At 60.5% G+C, this 21,811-nt stretch overlaps 2 protein-coding genes across 3 annotated transcripts; one reads left to right on the top strand and one right to left on the bottom strand.

The window, feature by feature from the left end:
- Positions 1 to 108: 108 nt before the first annotated feature.
- Positions 109 to 2,531, top strand: PTRH1 (peptidyl-tRNA hydrolase 1 homolog). 2 transcript variants are annotated; one of them, XM_082295412.1, is made up of 5 exons: positions 109 to 191; positions 587 to 806; positions 956 to 1,055; positions 1,695 to 1,740; positions 2,230 to 2,531. In XM_082295412.1, exons 1-5 carry the CDS (start codon positions 126 to 128, stop codon positions 2,524 to 2,526), a joined length of 729 nt encoding a protein of 242 aa, XP_082151538.1. In that variant the 5' UTR covers positions 109 to 125; the 3' UTR covers positions 2,527 to 2,531. The 2 variants fall into 2 exon arrangements, with proteins under 2 accessions (XP_082151538.1, XP_082151539.1); XM_082295413.1 differs by having other exon boundaries at positions 2,150 to 2,494.
- Positions 2,532 to 3,857: 1,326 nt separating this feature from the next.
- Positions 3,858 to 10,005, bottom strand: CERCAM (cerebral endothelial cell adhesion molecule; the record flags this gene model as incomplete). Its single annotated transcript, XM_082295105.1, has 13 exons — positions 3,858 to 4,113; positions 4,731 to 4,967; positions 5,866 to 6,069; positions 6,146 to 6,273; positions 6,449 to 6,581; positions 6,686 to 6,792; positions 6,956 to 7,032; positions 7,140 to 7,259; positions 7,333 to 7,537; positions 7,625 to 7,759; positions 7,838 to 7,955; positions 8,151 to 8,261; positions 9,827 to 10,005. 12 exons carry the CDS (start codon positions 10,003 to 10,005, stop codon positions 4,733 to 4,735), a joined length of 1,752 nt encoding a protein of 583 aa, XP_082151231.1. The 3' UTR covers positions 3,858 to 4,113; positions 4,731 to 4,732.
- Positions 10,006 to 21,811: the final 11,806 nt, after the last annotated feature.

Raw genomic sequence — 21,811 nt, 5'->3', positions numbered from 1 at the left:
CACCGCCCCGCCTCCCGCAAGAAAGATGGCGGCCTTGCCCGTAACCAAGATGGCGGCAGGGGGCGAGGCGACGCGGAGGGGCGCTGGCGGCGCGCGGGCGTGACGTCACGCGGGCAAGGAGGGGGATGCCGGCGGCCGAGCTGGCGGGGCGCGCGCGAGCGCTCGTGGGGCGGGCGGGGCCGCGCGCCATGGTGAGGGCGGGGGGGGGAGGGGGGGCAGCGAGGCCGTGAGGGGAACGGGGGGCAGTGGGGGCTGTGAGGGGAGCCCAGGGAGCTGGACTGTGAGGGGAGCGGGGGAATCGGGGGAACGGGGCTGTGAGGAGAACGGGGTGGATCAGGACTGTGAGGGGAGTGCCGGGGGAAATCAGGTCAGGGGCGAGCACACGGGCGATCAGGGCTGTGAGGGAGGCACCGAGGGAACAGAGACTGAAGGGAATGCTGTGGGGATTGAGGCTGTGACGACTCAGCCAGCTATGGGGAGGATGGAGGGAGCAGGTCTGAGACATGCTGGGGGGGGGATCAGGCCCGTGCAGGGGTCAGGGGCCTCATGGTGGCCCGTCAGAGCCCTGTTGACGCCTGTCACGCAGGTGGCCGGCCTGGGCAACTACGGGCTGTGGGGCACACGGCACAGCGTGGGCATGGAGGTGCTGGACCGGCTGGCCCGGCAGCTGGCGGTGGCCGAGGGCTGGCGAACGGACAAGCGGTGCTGTGCTGACGTGACCCTGGCCACGGCCCACGGCCTAGAGCTGGTGCTGCTCAAGCCACGGAGGTTCATGAACCTCAATGGGCTCAGCGTCGCCAGTGCTGGTGAGCAGTTGCGTCAGCCTCAAAGCCTCTAGTGCCACCAGACCCCTGTGACAGCCCTGCTGTCCCCGTGCCCTCCACAGCTGTGCAGGATCAGGGCCTGGTGAGTCTGTCTCCCTCTCATTTCTTGGGTTGTATTTCTGTTTCCAAAGCTGAGATCTACAACCTTGGCCCAGAAGACATTTACCTGGTTCACGACGACCTGGACAAGGCCCTGGGCAAGGTGGCAATCAAGCTGGGAGGCAGCGCAAGGTATGGGGTAGCCCCAGCTCTCTGATTTCGTGAGCTGGTTTGAGGCTTTAACATGCCCTAACAGGCTCATGAGCTGTTCTTGGCCCCATCCCACCAGCCTTGCAATGTTTTCAGCTCTTGTCCTGGGCTCAATCCATTGCAGAGGCAACAGCTGGCTGTTTGGGCAGCCTCCCAGTTCCTGCCCTGGCAGGGAGGGCAGGGAGCCTCCTGGAAGCGGCTGTGGGCTGGATTCAGGCCATTGACAGCACCACATGGGCTTTTTATAGCACTCTGCCTCCACTGTGCCTGCCCAGCGCCAGCTCCTGGGGCAGGCTGCAGACATTTAACCTAGGAAAGCTTCCACTGCGGGACGGGGCAGGTATGGCACTGGGTCGCAGTGCTCAGTCACACATGCACCAGCTTCGGCAAGAGCTGACATGCACAGAATGTGCTGTCCCAGCCCTGCTTCCCTCAAACCCCCAGCCAACTGCTCTGAGCCCCCAGGGCTGGATGTTCCTGCAGTACCAGGACATGGGGATTGCAGCCCCTGGCTGGGACCACATTCCCACATTCCTGCAGCAGAAGACCCCAGGGCTATACTGGGGGGGGGGGGGGGTGTCTCCTACAGACTAACCATGGATTTTCTCTTTCTCTCCCAAGGGGACACAACGGGGTCCAATCCTGCATCAATGCTTTGCACTCCAACGTGAGTGGGCCTCATTGGAAGGGGATCAATCATGTGCCCCCCTCAATGCATAGCTTGTCCCCCCCATTTTTCTAACTTCCATAAGACAAGCCCCAGCTCCCTTCCCCCCCCCCCCCCCCCCCCACTTTTCTCCTTCCCCTTCTTCTCAGAGGGTTTGGCCGCCGTGGAGGACATGGAAACAATTAGCTTGAGGGGCTCTGCCAGGTCTGGCAGGAGCCTGGGATCTCAGCACAGCCCAGAAAAAGCCTCTTCCAAAATCATGTTTCTTGGAGCAAGCACTGAAAACCACCTGGAAAACATGAAAAGCTGCTCCCTTGCTGCCCGGCCCCACTCTCATCACTGTCACCTTGCCTAGCTCTCTCTGAACACTTTGAGGGGAAGCTCCCCAGCTCTCTTCCTTTCTCCCCAGGAGATGACCCGGCTCAGAATTGGCATTGGGCGGCCAGAGGGTGATGTGACAGTGCCCAACTATGTCCTGTCTCTGTTCAGTGCTGGGGAGCGGGAGAAGCTGGAGCAGATCCTGGCCCAGGCAGTGACCTGCCTGCTGGAGCACATACAGAGCCGAGTGCCTGCAGAGCCAGGGGACAGGGGCTGGCACAAAACCCCTGGGGACCCCTGTGGCTGATGGACAGGGTGCTGCGGGCTCTCTGGAGTGACTGTGGTATGGAGCAGAGCTGGCCCAGCTGGGCAGCCTGGCCTCCTTCCATCCCCACACCAATCCAGGCAGCTCGTGTCCCACTCGCATCCCTGCAGAGGCTCCATACCTCAGTTTGGCACAGAAATTAAATTGACCCTCATCCTGACTCTGCCCTGCTTCTGTCTCTCTTCCATGCGCCGCCTACTGAGCTTGGGTTGTCCTTGGCACTGCAGCTCAAATCCATGTTCCCATCCCTGTTCAACCAGCACAGTCTGGAGGGAGGCTTCTAGTGAGAAAGGGGAAGCAATAGAAGTTATTTCTGTAGAGTCCAAAGGCTCTTCAACTTTGTTGAGAAACTGGCAAGCACGAAGAGCCTGGAATCTCATAGCATGCTGCTCTCACTGAGCTGCAGCAAGTTTCAGGGCTGGCCTCACAGTGTTTTTGAGTTCAGTGGTTTTGGCCAAAACCATGGAATTTCCAACAGCTGCGTGAGTTCTGGCTTCTCGCAGACCCATTGCAGGTCTCATGGTGGAGAGGGCTGGCCGAGGCAGTGTGTCCTCACCACTGCTGTGTCCCAGAGTCCTGGACTGTGCCAGCATGTCCTGGCCAGCTCTGTATCCCACAAGTACTGAGACACCCAGCAAAGGTAGCTCCTCTCCTGCATCCCAGTGGGCACTGGAACAAGCACTGGGACACTTGCTGGGTGACGTATGGTTACTGCTGCTTCCATCGTCTGCTCCAGCTGGCACCAGACCTTCTGCTCCATCCCCAGCTCCTGAGCTCCTCCCAGAGCACTGAGGCTGCCTGGGACCAGGGGAAAAGCTGGGAAGCAAAAGTGTCCCCAACCTGTCATCCCTTCCTCACTCATGTCTATACTGGCTGGGACCCTGTGCTTGCAGAACAGGCACTTGGCCATCTCCTCCCTGTTTTCCAGTAGATCCACTTGGATTTTCAGGTCCCATGTGATCCGGAGCTGGTTGTTTTCCTTCAGGAGGTCCCTGCTGTAGCTGTTCAACCTGCCCCAAATGATGCTTTCCTGAATTACTTGATAGTTTCAGACATGTCACTGTGGGAGTCTGATACCAAGGCCTCCACCTGCTGGTTCCATCACCTCCATTCCCAGGGGAGAGCTGAGCTCCGTGGGGATGCCACCCACCTTTCCCACCCAGACCCCAAGGGTGAGCTTCAGTCTTCCTCCCCACCCCACCTCTCTCCTTCCCTCTCTTTTCCCCTTACAGATTTCATTCCCAAAGTTCCAGCTGGGGGAACTGCCAGACCCTCGCCCCTGCAGCACCGAGGTGACCCCAGTGGGGTAATGCCCTGGGGACTTGGGGCAATGTCAGCACCCAGCACATCAGCTCAAACAGTCTGCTTTAATCCTCCCCGGGCTTCCACCATAGTACGAGGGACAAGCCCAGTCGGTGGCAGGAAGCCACCACGGGTGTCAGCCCAAAGTCCACTCCCCAAAGGCCAGGCTGGTGGGTGACGGCAGAGTTGGCATCACTTGGGACTGTCCTGGAGATGTGTCCTCAGTAGAGACAGAGCACAGTGCTCCTCTGGTCTCTCTACTTGGCAGGGAAAGGCTTTCCTGGGGCAAATCCTGCCTTGGGTGGATTTGTCGCATGCAGATTCAAAGAACCGTGGGGGGCTCTGTCCAGGGCAGCTGCATCTCTTGAGTGGGAACAGTATCAGGTCCTTGCCCACGGTGCTCCCAGCTGGATCACAATCCCTCATCCCTAGGAGGCATGGACACAGACATTAGTGGCCACGGCAGGAGCAGCCCTGATGTGTTTTCCAGCCTCCCCCAGTCTGGCAGCTCCCAGGGCAGTTCTGCTGGCAGGACAAGCAACCTCAGGCAGAAAAAGTCTGACCCGGCATTAACTATGGCCATGCTACCCTGGGGCTGAGCCAGTGTGGGTTGCCTGCCTGCCTGCCTGTATGGCCACCCCACAGATGCACAGCCCCAGCGAGATCCACTTCTGAGAGGAGCAAGCAGTGTTGGGCTGAAACGTTCCCCTGGGAGATGCCCCAGCTCTTTCCACACCGAGGTGACTTTTGCAGCTGGCAAAGGAGCGTTCTCCCTCACTTGAGGGGCTGGGGAGCAGCATGGACTCAGGGAGATAGAGGGCCCTGTCCCCTGGTCCCCTTCAGCCCAGTGCAGCCCCACATGGGACATCTGTGTCCCCACCTCTTTCCTCACCTGGAAGAGACATGCTTTGAGTCTGACAGGGAGAGTTGCTGCCCCATGACAAAAATAAACTAGGCATGTGGAACACATCTGAACACAGCACTTGCAGGGAGACGCTCCCCAGCTGCTCTGTCCCCTGTGCCCAGGTCTCACAGCCTTGCTCACCATCAGAGCTCGTCGCGGGCCGTGGAGCGGAGGTGGCCAGCACTCCCCCGTGAGTCCCTCTGAGTCTTCTGCGAGCCAACCCAGTCAGTCGTCTTGGCATCGTCATCCCAGATGGTGGAGGTCTCGGTGTCACTCAGCCAGTTGCTGTCCCCAGCATAGTGAGTGGGATAAACCAGGAGGGGGTGAGCCGAGAACACCAGCAAGTTCCGTGGGGTGAAGTGCCGCTTGTAATCCTCGCTGGGGAAAGTGGAGCAGACCCGAGAAGAGAAACTGGCTTACAGAGCATGGCACAGAGGAGAAAAAGCACTGGGGAAACCATATCAACCACCCGGGGAAGGCTCCATGCAGGGCAGGGGATAGGGAGGGATGTGGGGTACCAGGCATGGAGCCAGGGAAGGCTGGGGAGGGACTGTGGAAGGATTACAGAGAGGACAGGGCCTGTCACTCTCCACCAGCTGGGGCTGGCTCTGGCACGGAGCGGGTCTCTGGCACAGTATCCTGGCCAGGGTTGTCTGGTGCTGTTATGCCTGCAAGCAGGGGACTTCCAGCTGTTCCTGGTGCACATCCAGAGCACTAATCTGCCCCTCCGTCCACCTCCAGCCTGCCTTTCACATGCCTGATCCCCATGTTTCTCCATCCCGCTCACTGGGTTTCCCAATCCCTTCTCTCCCATGACACCCGCCCACTGGTGTTCATTACCCCCTAAATTGCCTCCCTCTCCCCAGACAAAGCCTTACTGCTGACCCTCCCCCCCCCCAGAGAAGGGCATGAAAATGCTCCAAATTGGGACTGAGACCCCCAACCAGGGGCGGAGAACCGCACAGGCCCCCAGCACCAGGGTACAGGGGGCTGCTCCCCACCCCTTGCCATGAGGCCAAGACCCTGTGCAGGGCCCACATCAAGCCCCAGCTCCGTTCCTGTTCCCCCATCCCATGCTGGCAGAGGGCCATTTTCCAGCCGCCAGTGGCCAGGCAGCAGCCGGCTGGGAATGAGCTCATGCTACAGATGTTTTCCTCCAGCATGAGTAATGCCTGCAAGGGGGGGGACTGGGTGAGGTGGTGACGGTGGAGAAGAAACACATGGTCCCACACTGGCATGGCCAGGCCAGCACCCTCCTGCACAACCTGCTCCTTACTTGGGGTGCTTGTCATACATGATGGGCAGATACTCATCCACCGGCAGCATTTTGGAGAGGGGTTTGGTGGCCAGCAGCTTCTGTGCCCCATGGTAGGAGATGGCGTAGGCCAGTGTCCAGTACGAGTACCCGGCCACCACCAGGTTCCGCACGCCCTTCACAGGTGCCTCATCCTCGTCATTCACCTGTTTCCTCCCCAGGTAGCTGTGGGGTGGCCAGGGAACCATGAGAGCCAGCCCTGGGGACCCCCACCCCACATCCCCCTGGCCCCAGCACCTACATGAGGTCCCAGTCCTGCTGTGCCTGCTCCAGCTCCTTCATCAGCCGCTGCAGCCGTGCTGGGAAGGCAGCCTCGAAGCGCACATCATCCTCGAAGACCACTGACTGCTCCAGCCCCCGGGACACGATCTGGGGGAGGGGACAGAGGTGCAAGCCTATCCCAGCACAATGCTGGGCCATATTGGGGCCACTGACACTGCAGGACACCCCTCTCCCCAGGTCCTCCAGACATCTGTGATGTTCACAAGGTCCCTGCCCACTGCTGGTGGCCCTTAGGAACCCCATGGCCGCTGTGGCCCCATACCTCCTTCCAGATATTGTAGTGGCTGAGGAAGCAGCCAACCTCGCCCTTGGTGAGCGTGCGACCGGAGAAGGGATCATAGTACCCAGGTAGCAGGTCCACACCCAGCACCTTGATGTCACTGCTGTTGAGGGTGCTGCAAGGTGAGGGGCTGTATCAGTGAGGTGTCCCCTCAGCCACTCCCCATCCCCTCCCCAGAGTAACACCAGGGGACTGGCTGAGTGGTCCCCCTATGGTCACCTGCCATCCACAGCATCCACAACCCGTGGAACAATCTCCAGCTCCTGCAGGGATGCCAGCATTCGCTGCCGCCGGTCTGGCCTCCGCACCAGGTTGATCAGGAAGATCTGGGGAGGAAGGGGAGAGCCCCAACAATGGGGCATGTTTTCATGGGGGACACATAGCCTGCCTGGCTACTGCAGGATGGGGACAGGGGCTTGGCCTTTGCCATGGATGGATGCAACCAGAGGGATGGACAGGGGGACACGAGCAACTCCATTGGGCACTTACTTCATCAAAGCCCATTTTTGTGAGCGGCCTGGGCAGGAGGGAAATGTGCCTGGAGCGCTGCATGGGGGGACCATCCACTGTGGAGAGAGGAGACACCCTTCAGATTCTGCTGGCTGGGAACTGGGGCTGACAGCCCTATCAGGACCTGGAAGCCTCCAGGACCTTTCCACCTATGGGCACTCACCCATGGCCTCCAGTGTGAGATGCACAAAGTTGGCATGATCATCCTCCAGCGTCTGGTGGGCCTTCACGGGAACATTGATGTAACCAAAGTGGTGCTGGTTGCACACATAGACCTCCGCACCTGCCGGGTGAGACAGGTGAGCAGCACAGCCCCCTCAAGCCCCTGCACCCCCCAAAACCCCCATCACCCTCACCAGCCTCCTGGCAGGAGTAGGCAAAGACAATGATGTCGTCAAAGGCCCAGGTGTAGTTGGGATGGGGCGGATAGAAAGCCAGTTGTGAGGTCTCCTCCTTCCGCAGGTCGATCAGGAAGGTGGCATAGACCATGGGGACACGGAAGCAGCCCACCCGCTGCCGGTTCTTGGTGGGGAAGTAGTCAGCTGTCCGGCGATAGTATCCCTGTGGCACACCAGCACAATGCCTCCATGGCAGAAGGCTCCTCCACCATGGGGGTGTCTCATTCTCCAGGGCTTTCTGGGGACATACCTGGGGTGTGATGCCACACCAGAAGTTGGAGTAGAAGGTCTGCGAGTCCAGCATGGGGGCCACCACTGACTTGTTCTGCGCCATGAGAAACTTGAGGGTCTGGTTGTTGGTCAGTATGCTGTCAGTGTCCACGAACTGCGAAGACGGCACAGGTTCTGGAGACACGGAGAAGCCCACCTCAGCCCCACCCCACCAGTGCCCCATGCCCCTTACCAGGATGTAGTCTGCCTGCTGCTCCCGGGCATAGGTGAGAGCTTCCTGCTTCAACTTCATCAAGTTTTCATAGCGTTTGTCACTCCAGTGCTTGGGACCAAGCTCATCAGGGTAGGAGCTGGGCAGGGGAAGGCAGGGGTTAACCTCACTCGCTGGGAACACACAAACTCGGTGCAGGCTGTTTGTGCTGGCAGGCTGAGTCAGCCCCTCTCTGCTTCGCCTCCTCCTGGTCCCAGGCCAGGGAGAGTTGATGCCGCTCCAGGAGCCCCTCACAGCCCACACCTGCCCCCCACCAGCACTCACCCAGCCTCACCTGGGCTCCTCTTGCACCTTCCAGGCCACCGAGTGATAGTCCTTCCCCACGGCCCCCAACCACTCCTGCAGCATAGCAGTCGTGTTGTCCAAGTTGTGGTCTGTTGCGCACCTGGGGTGAGGGGACATTATCCTCTGGGGGTCCTCCTCAAGGGACAACCAGGACCTCACCCTGCACTAGAAGTGCTCACGGGGCCAAAAGACTGAGCCAGTGACAGACTTGCTTGGGAATGTAACATGTAATTTGGTAAGGAACCAAGGCTGCACAGGCAGGAGGGGGAATGCCAACGGGTAATTTCTTTCCTGGTGCCACCACCAGCCAGGCTGTTCCACGGCTCCCACCCCTCATCCCTGCAGCCCAGTGGCAGCCCTGGACACACTCTCCTTACCCCAGCCTTGTGACTGCCCACCATAAGCACTGCAGCACAGCCACTTTGTCCCCCTGCCCCTGCACCCCACAGCACCCCTGTGCATCCCACTGTTCTAGCAGTGAGAGGAAAGGACTCAACAGGCAGCAAAAAATCCCCCTTCCTGAATATTCCCTTTGCCAGGCACCATCACCATTCCCAACTCTCCCACCCATCCTCACAGCAATGTTCACAGGGACTCTAGCACAGACGGGGCTGGCCAAACCCCAAGTCCCCAAACTCTTCGGCACCCTCGACCTGTCAAAGAGCCCCGGGACATCCCCCAGGCACTGGTGCCATGGGGATTTGACGTGATTCAGGGGACAAGGCAGGATCTGTGTCCCCCCAGCTCCACGGACTTAAAACACCCCGCAGGGTCCTGCGGCCGGGGGTTCCCGGGGGTGCGGCGGGTGAAGTCCCCGCCCCAGCCCTGCCAGGATCCCTCTGCCAGCCTCCGCCTCAGCTCCCCCGAAAAGCAGCTGCAGAAAAGTTTCCGACAAGCTCGGGCGAGAGGCAGAAGTGGCGCGACGAAGAGGAGACAGGAGACTGCTCTTCCAGCCAACCCCCAGCACGGTAAAGAGGGCTTGGGGGGTGTCTTTGGGAAAGGGGGGCTGAGTGTGAACCCTGCAGGGAGGGGGAAGGCAGCGTCTGTCCCTGATGATGCAGAATCCCCTTGTGCCCAGGGCTCCCCTCCCTCATCAGCCCCACAGCTTCCTCAGGGGAAAGGTCGGGGTCCTGCCCCTTTGCCGCGGCGCAGCCCGAGCCCTTCCCGGTTTCCTGCTGGGTCCCACACGCGGGGCAGAGCCACCCCTGACATTTTGGGGCTGGGGTGCTGCTACCAGGGGGTCCCTGTTCTTCCCGAAGGTCCCTGTCCCTTAAGGATCCCCATTCCCCCGCAGGCCCCCATTCCTTCGAATCTCCGTTCTGTCCACCCAGGCCTCTGTTGCTCCAAGATCACCCCGAGCCCCCAGTTCCCCCACTCTCCCTAGTTCCCCCCCCGCATTGTCCTTTGGGTCCCTGCTATCCTCGGCTCTCCATTCCCCTCACAGTCTCCCTTATTAACCAGGACCCTCCTTCCCCCCACTATCCCCATTCTCCCGGGGCTGCCCGTTATCCCTCTGGTCCCTGTGACTCCAGCATCCCGGCTCCCCCCGAGATATCCATTCCCCTACAGCCCTCTCCTCTCCTAGGATCCCTGCTACTCTCCGTACCGCGGGGTGCCCGCTCCCCCCCGGCGTCCCGGCTACCACCGGGGGTCCCGCTCCCTCACCACAGGGCAATGCTGCCCGCGGGATAGTCCAAGCGCTCCAGGGCTCCCAGGCAGTGCGGCAGTGAGTGCTGCGCGTTCCGGGCCAGGAGGGCGAGTACCAGGCGCGGTGGGGCTGGCCCGGTGCCGGTGCCGGTGCCCAGCAGCAGAAGGAGGGTGCAGAGCGGCCCCGCAGCGCCCATGGCGGAGGCGGCGGGCGGGGAAAGGGCGGGCTGGGACCCGCCGCGATCAGCGCACCCCCCGCCCCCGGCCCGGCCCCGCCGCCGCCGCAAGCCCCGGGGGCGTGTTTGGGTCCGGTTTCCTTAAATAGAGTCGATATCGGTGCAGAGCCCCGCACAGCCGACGGCTAGGGAGCGAGACCCCCTCACCGAGGATGCTCCTGGGCATCCCCATGTGCCCCTGGCCAGCACGCCGTTGGGTCCCCACGGTGCCTGCACGGCGTGGGTGGGTGGGCAGTGGGATGGCGGAGCTCATGGTTTGGGGAAACATGGCCAGGGGCGCTGGTTGCCGGGGTATCATCGCCAGGGGTGATCATGGAAAAGGGGCTCATGGCCAGAGATGTGGCTGTGGGGGGCTTGTACTGTGAGTGGTGGCTGAGTGGGCTCATGGCTGTCGTCCTCACCAAGGCAGCCCACCCCACTGAGCCGTGTCCCACCCAGGCTGTCCTCCATGGATGACCATTTGCAGCCCCACAGCTGCGTCTGTGACGTGTCCGAACCACGGACAGGGGCCTGTGGGACATTTGACCAAGCCTTCTGGTTTTCCACCCAATCCATAAATACAGCTCAGCTCCCAGAGCAAGCGCGGGCCTGGAGGTGGTCACGCCCTGCAGAGCAGTAACTCCTCACCAGTAATGCCGGGCACCTCTCACTCTGGTGGCTCCAGAGCCCTGGCGAGGGACGGGTGGATGCCACACATGGCCAAACCTGTGCCCACCCGCATCAGGGTGAGGGGTGCCCTAGGCGGCTGCTCTCGCTGGTTCCCTGTGTCCCCCCGGGGGGAGGGTGGAGGGCTCCATCAGGGTGCAGCAGAAGGGCCAAAAGTGAACAATCCAGGAACACCTGCAAGAAGCAACAGAGAGGGGGGGCAACTCACAGGACCCGGCAGTCGTTGCAAGGAGAAAAATATGCTGTTTACAGCCCCAGCTCGGACAAGTATTTCGGGAAGCGCTCAGCGCCAGCGCAGCCGGGAATTCCCAGCCATGGAGGAGCTGCGGACAGGGGCAGGAGCCCAAGAGCCCAGCACAGCCGGACCCACCCGTGTCCGTGCCGGGACTCCACCCATGTGCAATCCCCCGGGAAGGCTGAACGAGGGGCAGCCCCTCTCCCCTCCGCCGGAGCCCTCCAGCACGGCCCGGCGGCCCGGCAGAGAGTCAGGGCGGAGCAAGGGCCGCAGAGCAGCGGGGATGCCCGCCGAGCCCACGGCCCCCCCGTCCCTCGGGGACACCCCCGCGGCACCGCCCCCACACCGGGCCCCGCGCTCGGCCGCTGCTGCCACCTCCCGGCGCCGCTCTCGGTGGGGAGCCCAGGGTCTGTCCGAACTGGATCTGATCCCCATGTCCCCACCACCCTCTCTCTCCCTGTCTTTCTTCATCCCTGCATCCCATCATCCCTATATTCCAGATCCGACATCCCTCCATCCCTTCTCCCCTCCATTCTTTCATCCCTGCTTTTCTTCATGCCTATATCCCTTTTCTTCTTCATCTCTTCATCCCTTCATCCCTCCATCCCTTCTCCTCTTCATCCCTGCATCCCTTCCCTTCTTTATCCTGATATCCCCACATCCCTCCATCCCTGCATCCTCTCTCAGGGTCACAGATGGATCTGCCCTCCCCCTAACACTCCACACGGTTCACCCACCCGAGCACAGCCATGGCCCCACTGCCCTGGTACAGCCCTTGCGAACGCTCCCTGGCTGTGGGCTCCAGAGCAGGGGAAGAGAGGGAGAGACTGCCCTTCCCACAGCCCCACCACCCCCAAAGCAGGCAGAGGAAGGAGGCCCACCACTGTGACATAGGGAAACTGAGGCACAGGCCAGTGAAATGTGCTGCACACCGGCTGGGACTGGCAGAGGGACAGAGCATCCTGTGCCTGTCCTCGCAAGCTCAGCTGGGGTGAGAATTATCCCTGCCTTTGCAATCTGCCTTCCCCCCACATCCTGGCTGCTGCCAGGCTCACAATGGACCTTCAGAGCCCACTGAGAGCCAAGTGGCACCTTATAAGCAGCTTTGGGCATGCACTGGAAAAACAACCCTGGGTGAGCTCAGGGAGAAGCAGGACATGGAGATATCTGTCAGGGCACCTGCTGTGTGGTCCTCAGGGTGATGACCCACCCAGCTCTGTGCTGTGGCTCTGCATCTCCATCTGCACCACACAGCTAACACGGGGCTGTGACAGCTCCTGTGCCCCTGGAGCACGACTGGAAGGCAGGTGGCAGGTCCCCACAGGGCCCAGGGTGTCCCCATGGGGCTCAGGACATCCTCACAGCTCCATGCACTCATGGTGGTACCTGCAACACAGAGCCAGCATCAGGCCTGCAAGCATCCTGCCTGGAAAACCACCTTCCCATCCCCAAGGCTCCAGGCAGGAGCAGCACTGCACAACATTCACACGAGTATGTTTTCTCTTTTCCACAGGAAATAGTTGCTTTTGGACCCAGGGATGAGGATTTTGGTTGCCTCCCACCTCTCTCCACCCCTTCCTTGAAATTTCCTAGGATTTTCAACAAAGCCTTTGAAAAGCTCCAGGTTCCTCAAATGTTATATTTTTCTGCTTTAAAAGGCTCAACGTTGGTTGCAAAAGGCAAATATATAAAGATATGTGTGTGTATATATAGATATGTATCTATAAATGCAGAGATTCTGTGTGTGTGTACATGGCCAGGGCTGGTACAAGTCCCTCAGTCAACAAAAATTTTTATTAATCTTATTTCACAAAAAAAACATCCTGGGGACCCAACTGGCTGCCCAAAGTCCATGGTACCCCCAAAGGTCCCCATTCCCATGCCATGACACTGCCCAAGTGATGCTGTCCCCTCCAGACATGCCTTCTCCAGACCTCCCCTGACTTACCCAGCCTCAAAACATCAGCCCTGTTTCCTGCTGGGGAAACTGAGGCACAGAGCCCTCCCCCCCCACTTCTCAGCCTCCCAGCAAGTGCCTGTCCAGGGGGAACTCTGGAACCAAGGAAGTGCCTGTGAATCCACCATACCCTCTGCTATGCAAGCCCCTCATCCTGAGCCATTCCAGCTGCTCCAGATGTTTTCACCACCTCCCTGATGTTGGGTAGCTCAGGAGGCCAGCGCTCTCCTCTCAGTGCTCCCCTCCCCTTCCATGTCTCTGCTAAACCCATCACATCCATGGGCGCTGCTCCACTTTTCTCCTTGCAGGCTGCTTCTGCAGCAAGCAAAAACTACAGATCTTCCCACACACAAAAATACAGGGGAATTTACGCCATCTTGGAGGGATTTTGGCCATCCTGGGAGGGATTTTGGCCACCCAGGAGGATTTTGGCCCACCCAAGAGATGTAGTGCCAGAGGAGATGGAGGCTGATGGGAACAGCATTCTCATCCTGGCTGTGGGGAAAGGGAGATTTGCACCACTGTAAATGGGGCAGTGACACACTGCCAGTGTCCCCCAAACCTCAACCTGCTGGGAGGCAGACTGGGGTCTTCCTGGCGGGCTGTGAAATTCTGGGAGTGCTACGGCTTCCCTCTTCATGTCCTGCTGGGAGCAGGAAGCCAGGGCCATGCTCCACTCCACCTGCAAGGCACTGCCACCCTTGGAGCCACATTCAAGCCCTGCAGTGGCCAAATCCTGACCCTCCTGGGTGACACAGCTGGTTCAGCCTCAGAATGGTCCCTTTTCTCCCCAGTCTGGACCACACCTTCTGGCATCAGGGCCAGCAGCGCCCTGGCCCCCGGGCACCTGGCAGTGGGCAGAGGGACACCTCCCGCAGCAAGGGGAAACTGAGGCAGGAAACCAACGCTAAGGTGCCTCAGCCCCAGTGGGCAGGGAGAGGCTGCACACCCTGAGGCTTCACTCCAGGGACAACAGGGAGCTGCTCTCTGTCCCCCCCAATGCCACCTCCCAGAGGGACAGCGACAGAGGGGTACCTGATGGACCAGGTCCCCCCCGCGCTGTGCTGACCCGTGCACTCCCGTCCCCTCCATCCCCTCCCTCCTCTCCCCTTATTGGGGCTGACGGTCGGTCCCCTCCCAACCCGGGGCAGCTGTGGCCGAAAACAAAGCTGTCCCCTTCGGCACAATGCCCTTCTGTCCCCCCCCCAGCTGCTGACCGCTGGGGTGGGCAGCGGCCGGGCTGGAGGCGTCGAGGGGCCGTGCCAGGCCCCCGCTGGCAGGGGACAATGTTGGCAGTGATGGAGAGTAGGTATTTCAAAAGGTTTTGTTTTCGGGTTGACCCGCCGAGCCGGCGTGACCCCGCAGCCCCCCACCCAGCCCTGCTCCTCCGTCCTAATAGAAACCGGCCGCATTCCTGACCTCGAGAGGGGGGGGGGGAAGTTTCAAACATCCCCGGGAAGGAGACAATGGGGGTGTCAGGGCAGTGATTTAGGAGGGGGGGGCTCTTTCCATCACAAAGGCGAGACAAAGGCGCTCGACGCTGGGAAAGGGGCTTCGGCGGCGGCTCAGGAGACGGGCCGTGGTATTGTGCCTGGCCAGCCGGCCTCAGCAGCAGGGCTGCCAGGGCCCACCGGGTCCCACTGTGTCCCACTGGATCCCACCGGCTCCCACTGGGTCCCATCGGGTGCCAGCAGCTGCCACTGAGTCCCATTTGCTCCCACCTGACTCTTCTCCCCAGCCCGTACTGCAGCCTTCCCACGGCCACCCTGCAGACCACAGTCCGATGGCTTCGTGGATGTCACTGTGGCCCATGGTGGGAGGGAGTGAGTCCCCCATCCCCACGTGGGATGGCTGCGGCACCCCCTGCTCCCCACAGATCCCCAATCCAGCGGGGCTGGCCAGGGACCAGCCCATCCTTTGGGCACCCCATGGATCAGGACTCAGACTGGGGCCAGGCCCCCCATGGGCAGCTGTCCCTGACCCGGGGTTCGCTCACACCCAATGCCCTGAGCTCCCCTCCCCGTCAGCCCTCCCGGGTGTCCAGGGCCAGGGTTCCATTCTCCTCTAGAGTGGCCAGTCCCGGTTCCGAGGGCCGGCGAGGGATCAGCAGCTCTCTGTGAGCAGCTCAAAGGGGCTTTGTGCACCCCGGGGCTGCCGGCACCCAGCACCACCGGCCACCGCCGGCACAGGCACCGCGCCGGTGCCCACCCTGCCCACACCTCGCAGCCTGCGCCCCCCACAAAACCCCTCTTCGCAACTGGCCCCTGTCCGACCCTCCTCCTCCATCCCTGTGGGTCTCAGCCCCTAAACCGTGGCATAAGCCCCCCCACCAAAAAAAAAAAAAAGCCGGGAAATTGTTTTAGCAGACGCCCAACTTACGGTGTCCTCTGCTGCCGAGCTGAGCCCGTGTCTCCAGCCAGTGTCCCAGTGACGAAGGGATCGGAGCCTGCACGGAGAGGAGAGTTTTTTTACAGGAGAAATATTTTTCTCCCGGTGCTGGACGGCTGATCCGAAGGAAAAGCTGGAAACAAGTTCATTGGTTTTGCTCTCGCTCCCTGTCCTTGCCCTAATTTTTTTTCCTGGCAGCTGGTGGGAGGAAGGGAGCTGGCAAGGTGATGCTTTTTGGGGAAGTGGAGAACTGCTGGTGAAAGAGGCATTCACGGCACCGGGAGCCTGGGAAAGCCGGGGGGCTGCCGGGAGGGCGGGAGCCTGATCCCCGACCACCGCGCCGAGGCTCAGGGCTGTGCCCAGGCTGACCATCGAGCCGAGGCTCGTGGTCGTGCTGAGGCTCCTGGCCAAGCAGAGCCCGGCGGCAGGTGGAGGGGCGCCGGCGGGATACACCAGAAAGCCAATGACATCATGTTGTGGGTTTGTTTTTTTTTTTTTTTTTCCAGGATGAAATTTGCAGACAACTTCCCCGACCGCCCGCGAGCGCTGGGGCTCCGCATTGAGGAGCAGGACAGGGCTCCCCAGGACACACAGCCGACCATCGAGGGAGCGCAGGGCTTGGCCAGGGCTTTATTTTTTTCACTTTTGGGTTAGAAGAGCTACATTTTATTTCTTAACTCGCTGGTGCCACGCAAGGGGCTCCCCAGCACACAGAGAGCGGGTCCGGCCGGCGGCTGAGCAGAGCAGCCCGACACAGCCGGCGCCAGCGCCCCGTCGGGGACCCCCCATCCCCACGGCGGGGCAGGATTCGTCCCCGGCCGCCCAACCTGGGATGGCTCCTTTAGCCTCTTCCCTCTTAATTTTGTTTAGAAACTTGTCAGGTTGGTAGATAAAGGAGGTGGAAAGATCAATCCCGGCTTTTCATCAGTGTGGGAAAAAGTATTTCACTAATCCATATTTATTGGTGTAAGGAACCGGGGGGGGGGGGGGGGAGAGGAGGGGAGGGAGGGCAAGAGACCCTAATGGTCAGAGCAGAGGACAGAAGGGACAGTTTAAGGCTGCCCTTTTCCGAGAGGTCACATGTCACCAAAATCTTTCGGTTGTCTCGGGATTGGTTACATTCTGTTCTCTTTTTTTCTATTGAGGTTGCCAAGCAACTGGCTAAGACCAGCCAAGATATTTTCTTTATTACAAGTGGAGCAGAAAGCAGCAAGGAGGAGAGAGATAAAAAAAAAAAAAAAGGGGGGGGGGGAGAGAAGAGAAGAAGTTTAGACAATTAACATTTATAGGATCACATAACTTCATTAACTCGGCCGAGATTTGGGAAAGAGACTCAAAAAAAAAAAAAAAAAAGGTGGTGGTGGGGAGCGTTAGGAATTAAAACAAGTTAAAAGGCCGGCAGGTCCGGGGCTAAAACAATGCCAGAACACCCCGAGCAGTGACAGGGGGCTTCCCTCAGATGGTTCCCACTTCCTAAAGAGTGGCCAGTCCTGGGCAATGGCTGCAGCCCAGCTCAGGGGCCTTCAGCTGCTGCTGCTGCTGCTCTTCTTTCTTTTTATTAAATGCTGCCTTTCTTTTGGTTTTCACACTCGTAGGATGTGGGTTTATTGCTAGTAGCGCTGGCAGGGATGTGTTGGGATGCAGAGGAGCCCTTCCGAGGGAGGCACATGGCTGTGGCAGGAGCTGGGCATCCCCCTGGCTGTGGCCCATGGGGAAGGGGCTGTGAGGATGTGGCTGTCCCCAAGCACTGGGACACCTTCATGCCTCTTCAGGGTGGTCAAAACCTCCCAGGGAGGGAATGAGACTCTGTGGGAAAGCAGTCTCCAGTCGCAGATCCCTGCCCGCTCAGGGTTTGGGCCTGACAGTCTCTGACACTGTCCCTGGGCTCCAGGGGCAAGGCCTAAGGCAGGGAACACTGCTAAGGGTTGGGGACAGGGACTAGGGTCACCCTGCAGCTCCATGGGGCTGGGCTGCCCCGAGCATCCCTGGGGCTGCGGGAGTTTCTCTCCCAGCACTCACCAATCCCTCTCCCCGTGTGCCCAGACCCCGTGCGAGGACATGGGGGGAGACGAGGACATGGGGGGAGACGAGGACAAGCGGGAACCTCCCCGGCAAACCGTTCCAGGTCCCCCTCCGGTTCTGCCCAGGGATCCCTGTGACACCCAGGGTGGTGGCAGGCAGCAGTGGAGAAGGCGCCGGCCACCTCCATGCTCTTCACTGCGACTGCGGGGACCTTCGGCAGGTTGGAGCTGGGGGGTCCCCCGGCGGGGAGACGCAGGCGATGTCCCCGCTCCTCCGGCCGGAGCCCGCAGCTGCCGGCCTGGCAACTCGGTAATATTCATTAGGGGAAAACAATGAGTATTATTCATCCCCAGCACTTTCCCTGCCGTTGGGAGGCCGAGTTGGGGTGCAGGTGACCCCAAACCCCACGGGGTACCCGGGCAGTGTCACTCCCACGGCAGCAGAATGGAGGGGGTCTCCAAGGGGGGCCGAGGGGGTGGGAGGGGACCCCAGACGCAGCTCTGCCCTGCGGCTCAGGGGGGACCCCCACAACCCCGAGTGGGGCCAACCGCGGCCGTCTCCGGGACCGGGCGCCGAGCCCCCGGGGCAGAGTGCACCCTGCGCCCAGGGCCCGGGGCGGCGGGGGCTGCGGGCCGGGCCGGAGCCGGGGTTTGGGAGCTGTGTCTTTAAGAGATGGCTGGCTCCAGGTTGCAGCTGCTGTTTCTGTGCTATAGAGACAGTGGAGATTCATTACTCCTAAAACACAATGGGCATTTATCACCCCGTGGTGTTATTCAAATCCAGTACCAATTGAAGGTCATCCCCATTCTTTTCTCGCCGGCTCTGCAACACATTTATTGTTGTGCCGTTCAACTAAAAGCCCTGCCCGGCCCCGGCGCAGCCCGCAGAGCCCCGGTGTGCGCATCCCTCCCGGGCGGATTTGGGACCCTCCCGGGTGGATACGGCGTGGAGGAAGCGGGGCAGAGCCGCGGCGGCTCGGCCGGGCTCGGGGCCGGCAGCAGGTGCCGCGGGAGCCCCGCCGCTGTGCCCCGCCGAGCCGCGGGGGCCGCCCGCTCCGCCCCCGCGGGACGCACTTTCCGCGCCCCGTGGAAACTCGGAGCCCCGCGGGCCGCCGGAGCCGAGGGCGGCTCGGGCAGCCAGGGGTCCGCCGCTCGCCCGCGGCCCCCAGCCTTCTCTCGGGGCGACCTGCCCGGCCCCGCCGCGGAGCGGCCGCGGCCACCGGCACTGGCATCGGCGGGGGAAGCGCCGGCAGCGGGCCGGGATTTTCCCTCGCTGGAGAGGGGGGATTTGTTCCCAACTTCGTGGGCGCCGGTCGGTGAGGAGGCACTGGGGAAGAAGCCTGGATTTTTCATCTTTTTCCTTTATTTTTATTATTATTATTAATATTTGCCCATTATATTTAATATAATGGTCATTTATAAATTTCGGAGATTTTTTCAAAGTGCATGAATTTTGAGGGCGATCAGCTCGGAACTAGTGGATTCTCCAAGGCAGGTGCGGCGCGGCTGCAGCGCGGGGCCGGGGTCTGTGCCCACAGCATCACCCCCGCCGAGCCCCGCGGCTGCCGGAGGCACCGAGCCCCGCCGCGGCCGCCAGCCCCGGCGCACCGAGCCCCCGCTGCACCGGGGCTGCTCCGGCAGGGATGGATCGTCGGTTTTCGTTGTCTATCTTTTTTTCTTGTTCGTTTCTTTTTCGTTTCTTTTCTTTTTTTTTTTTTTCCTTTTTTTTTTTTTTTTTTGCTTTGGGATTTTTTCCTTTTTTTTTTTTTTCTTTTCTTCTTCTTTTTTTTTTTAATAGGGCTGCTTTTTAAATTTTTCTCTTTTTTTGAGGGGTAAGAAACGAGTAGATAAAATTAAACTCTTCGCGGTGCCATTAAATGGAACCCGGGATGCGAAGCGCCGCGGCCGCACTCGAAACTTGTCGGGGCTGGAGCAGCGGCTCGGCGGGGCCGGGGAGCGGGAGCGGGGCGCGGCGGGAGCCGGCTCAGGGCCCGTGTGTCCTTTTTTTCCAGGGTCCAGCCGGATTCCCCCTGGAAGATCCCGCGATCCCGGGATGGGAATCTCCGCTCCTGATTGTCCAAACGCAATTCTTGTGCGATGGAGCCGTACGAACCAAGAATTGTGTCTGGACATCTGTAGCAGAGGTTTCACCTCCTCCGGCGGGGCTCCAGGACGGTTCTCGGGGCACAGGACAGAGGACGGACCTTCCCCGGGCCCGGGGCACGGCAGGTAACCGCTCCCGACTGCGTCCCGGGCGTCGGGGCCAGGATTTCAGAAAAACTAAGGGAACACCAGCGGCGGCTCCGGCTCTGCTCGGCGCGGCCGAGAGTGCTCGGTCTTAATGCGTCAAATACTGGCCGGGTCATCACCGGGACGGCCAGTCCCGACCGGGCAGGCCCCGGGCAGGCACCGGGCAGGGACGGAGGGGCCGAGCCTCGGGCACCGGCGCTTTGCCGGGGCCGGTGGGGCCGCAGCCGGGCGCGGCGGGCGGGCGCTTCGGCCCTGCGGCTCCATCCCGGTTTGTCCTTCTTACGTTTATTATCTATTTTAACATTGAGGCCTAATTTCATTTAACGTATTTCGGCGTGCGCCCGGCCCCCTGCACCGGGACACTCTTCTGGTCCTCTTGCCGCAGCCCCGGCTGGCGCCGGGCACACGGAGGCCGCTGCGACTGCGCCGGGTCTCCGCGGGGCCGGGAATCGGCCCCGCCGCTCGGGCACCGGGCGGGCTCGGCGGAGCGCGGCCCCGGGCTGCGGGCACGGCCCTCACCGCCGCGGCGGGACCCGGCGAGCCCCGCGGAGCGGAGCAGCCCCCGCAGAACGGCGGCCGGAGGAAGGCTCGTTCTAACAGAGAGGCTTTATGAATCCACCAGCCAAGCGGCTCGGCCGGGGCTGCCAAGGAAACCCAGGAGGAGAAGGGAAGCATTACAAGATCCGAGCAGAATTTCACCAAGAGTCTATCTAGGACAAAGCTGGAGGCAGACAACGTTTTAAAAGGCTTTTATTTCAGAAACTTTTTGTTGCTGTTGTTACAGGATTTTGCTGTACCCCTCTTCTCCACCCCCTTCACTTCCCTCATCTTCCCATTTCTAGTTTTTTTTTAGCAGTGATTGGCAGCTTTTACTACATCAGGAGCTAAGCCACCTGGGTCTACCTGCACTATCGAGGGGACCAACAGCTGCCGGGGAAGAAACCCATCCTCTCTGAGCAAACAGCTGGGAGGGATGAGAACAGACAAGCCCAGCCTAAGGCACAGAGGCAGGGTAGAGGAAGGGCAGGCAGCAGCACTGAAGATGAATCTGCTTTTTCCCATTGTGTTTCAGTCTGGTTCAAGCCACATGCCACACAGGTTCCTTGTTTCTCAGCCAGCTCCTACCACCACCTGGAATCCCCTTCCACTGTCCCGGCCCAGCTAAGCTAAGGGCCAGGAACTCAGGACAGAGAAGAGCCTTTGGCCCGTCTGTGTCATTTACAAATGGCATTAGCTGGACTAAAGTTGCTGTGGCTGGATTTGGAAAAGGCTGAATATCGGTTTGTCACCAGCAGTGGGCTGAAGCTGGGGCTCCTCAGATGCAGCAGCATCATAGGCCATGAGTGCTTTTAGTTAGGCAGGTTGAGGAGGGGTAAACGTGAGAGAGGAGTCAGTGGAGAAGTCAGCTGAGGGAATGACTCTCTCCGCATCAGACAGAGGAATTCCTCCATCAGGTGCAGGGCAGGAGAGGCTCCGTGTGCGCAGCACTCGGCGTGTTGGGCCAGGCTGCCTGAGCAGGGGCTGGTGCACCGGCTGCTCCCCACCTCCTCAGCAGCTCCTGAAGATCAAGAGCTCTCAGAGCAGTACGTGGTGCAGATCAGCTCTGAGATGCACTGACTGAGCACCAGTGAGCCCTCTGCTCCTCAACAGCCACGGCTCAGGCAGGAGCTGCCGCCGGAGACCTCTGCATGCTGCCAGAGCAGTGCCGAAACAGGTGAGCAGGGCAGGGGGGAGCACAGGAGGACAATCCTGGTCAGGCATTCCTGGAAGCTCATACAGCACACTTCAGACCTGTAGGTGCCAATGCTATCCTATCCTCTCTGACCCTGTCCCTCTGCTCTTGCCATAGCCTCCTGGCTGGCAGGGGCCAGTCCGTCTATCCGAGGAAACTTCTGGAAAGCCAACAACACCCATGCCCTAGCAGAGCCACACACACCCACTTCCACAGTGCTCACAGGACTTCCTCAGGGCATGCAGCAAGAAGCCTCTCCCTCCCACTGACAGAAAGGGTTAAAAGCCACTGACTTTCTCAGGTCTTGGCACTTCTAACTGTGCATCGCCAGCCCCAGCCCTTCCCCAGCCAGGCTGCAGCTCCCACCTGCACAGAATGCAGTGCAGCCCGATCAATTCTGTCTATCATGGTGACAGAAAGATCATTTGCTGCCCTGATCACTCTGTGCTGTCTCAGGCCGGGTGAGGGTTTGTTTCCCCTCCAACCAAATCATTATAAATTGACGTTATTCATGGGCC

The sequence above is a fragment of the Coloeus monedula genome (genome assembly GCF_965178545.1).
Source record: "Coloeus monedula genome assembly, chromosome: 21".
NCBI classification, from domain to species: Eukaryota; Metazoa; Chordata; class Aves; order Passeriformes; family Corvidae; genus Coloeus; species Coloeus monedula.
The sequence above is the reverse complement of the archived record's forward strand: the minus strand, read 5'-3'. Positions and strand labels throughout refer to the sequence as shown.

Coding starts and splice junctions, on each gene's coding strand:
- PTRH1 (XM_082295412.1), top strand. CDS start 126: ATGCCGGCGGCCGAGCTGGCGGGGCGCGCGCGAGCGCTCGTGGGGCGG. Junction 192..586: donor GGGCGGGGCCGCGCGCCATG/GTGAGGGCGGGG, acceptor CCTGTCACGCAG/GTGGCCGGCCTGGGCAACTA. Junction 1,056..1,694: donor AAGCTGGGAGGCAGCGCAAG/GTATGGGGTAGC, acceptor TTCTCTCCCAAG/GGGACACAACGGGGTCCAAT.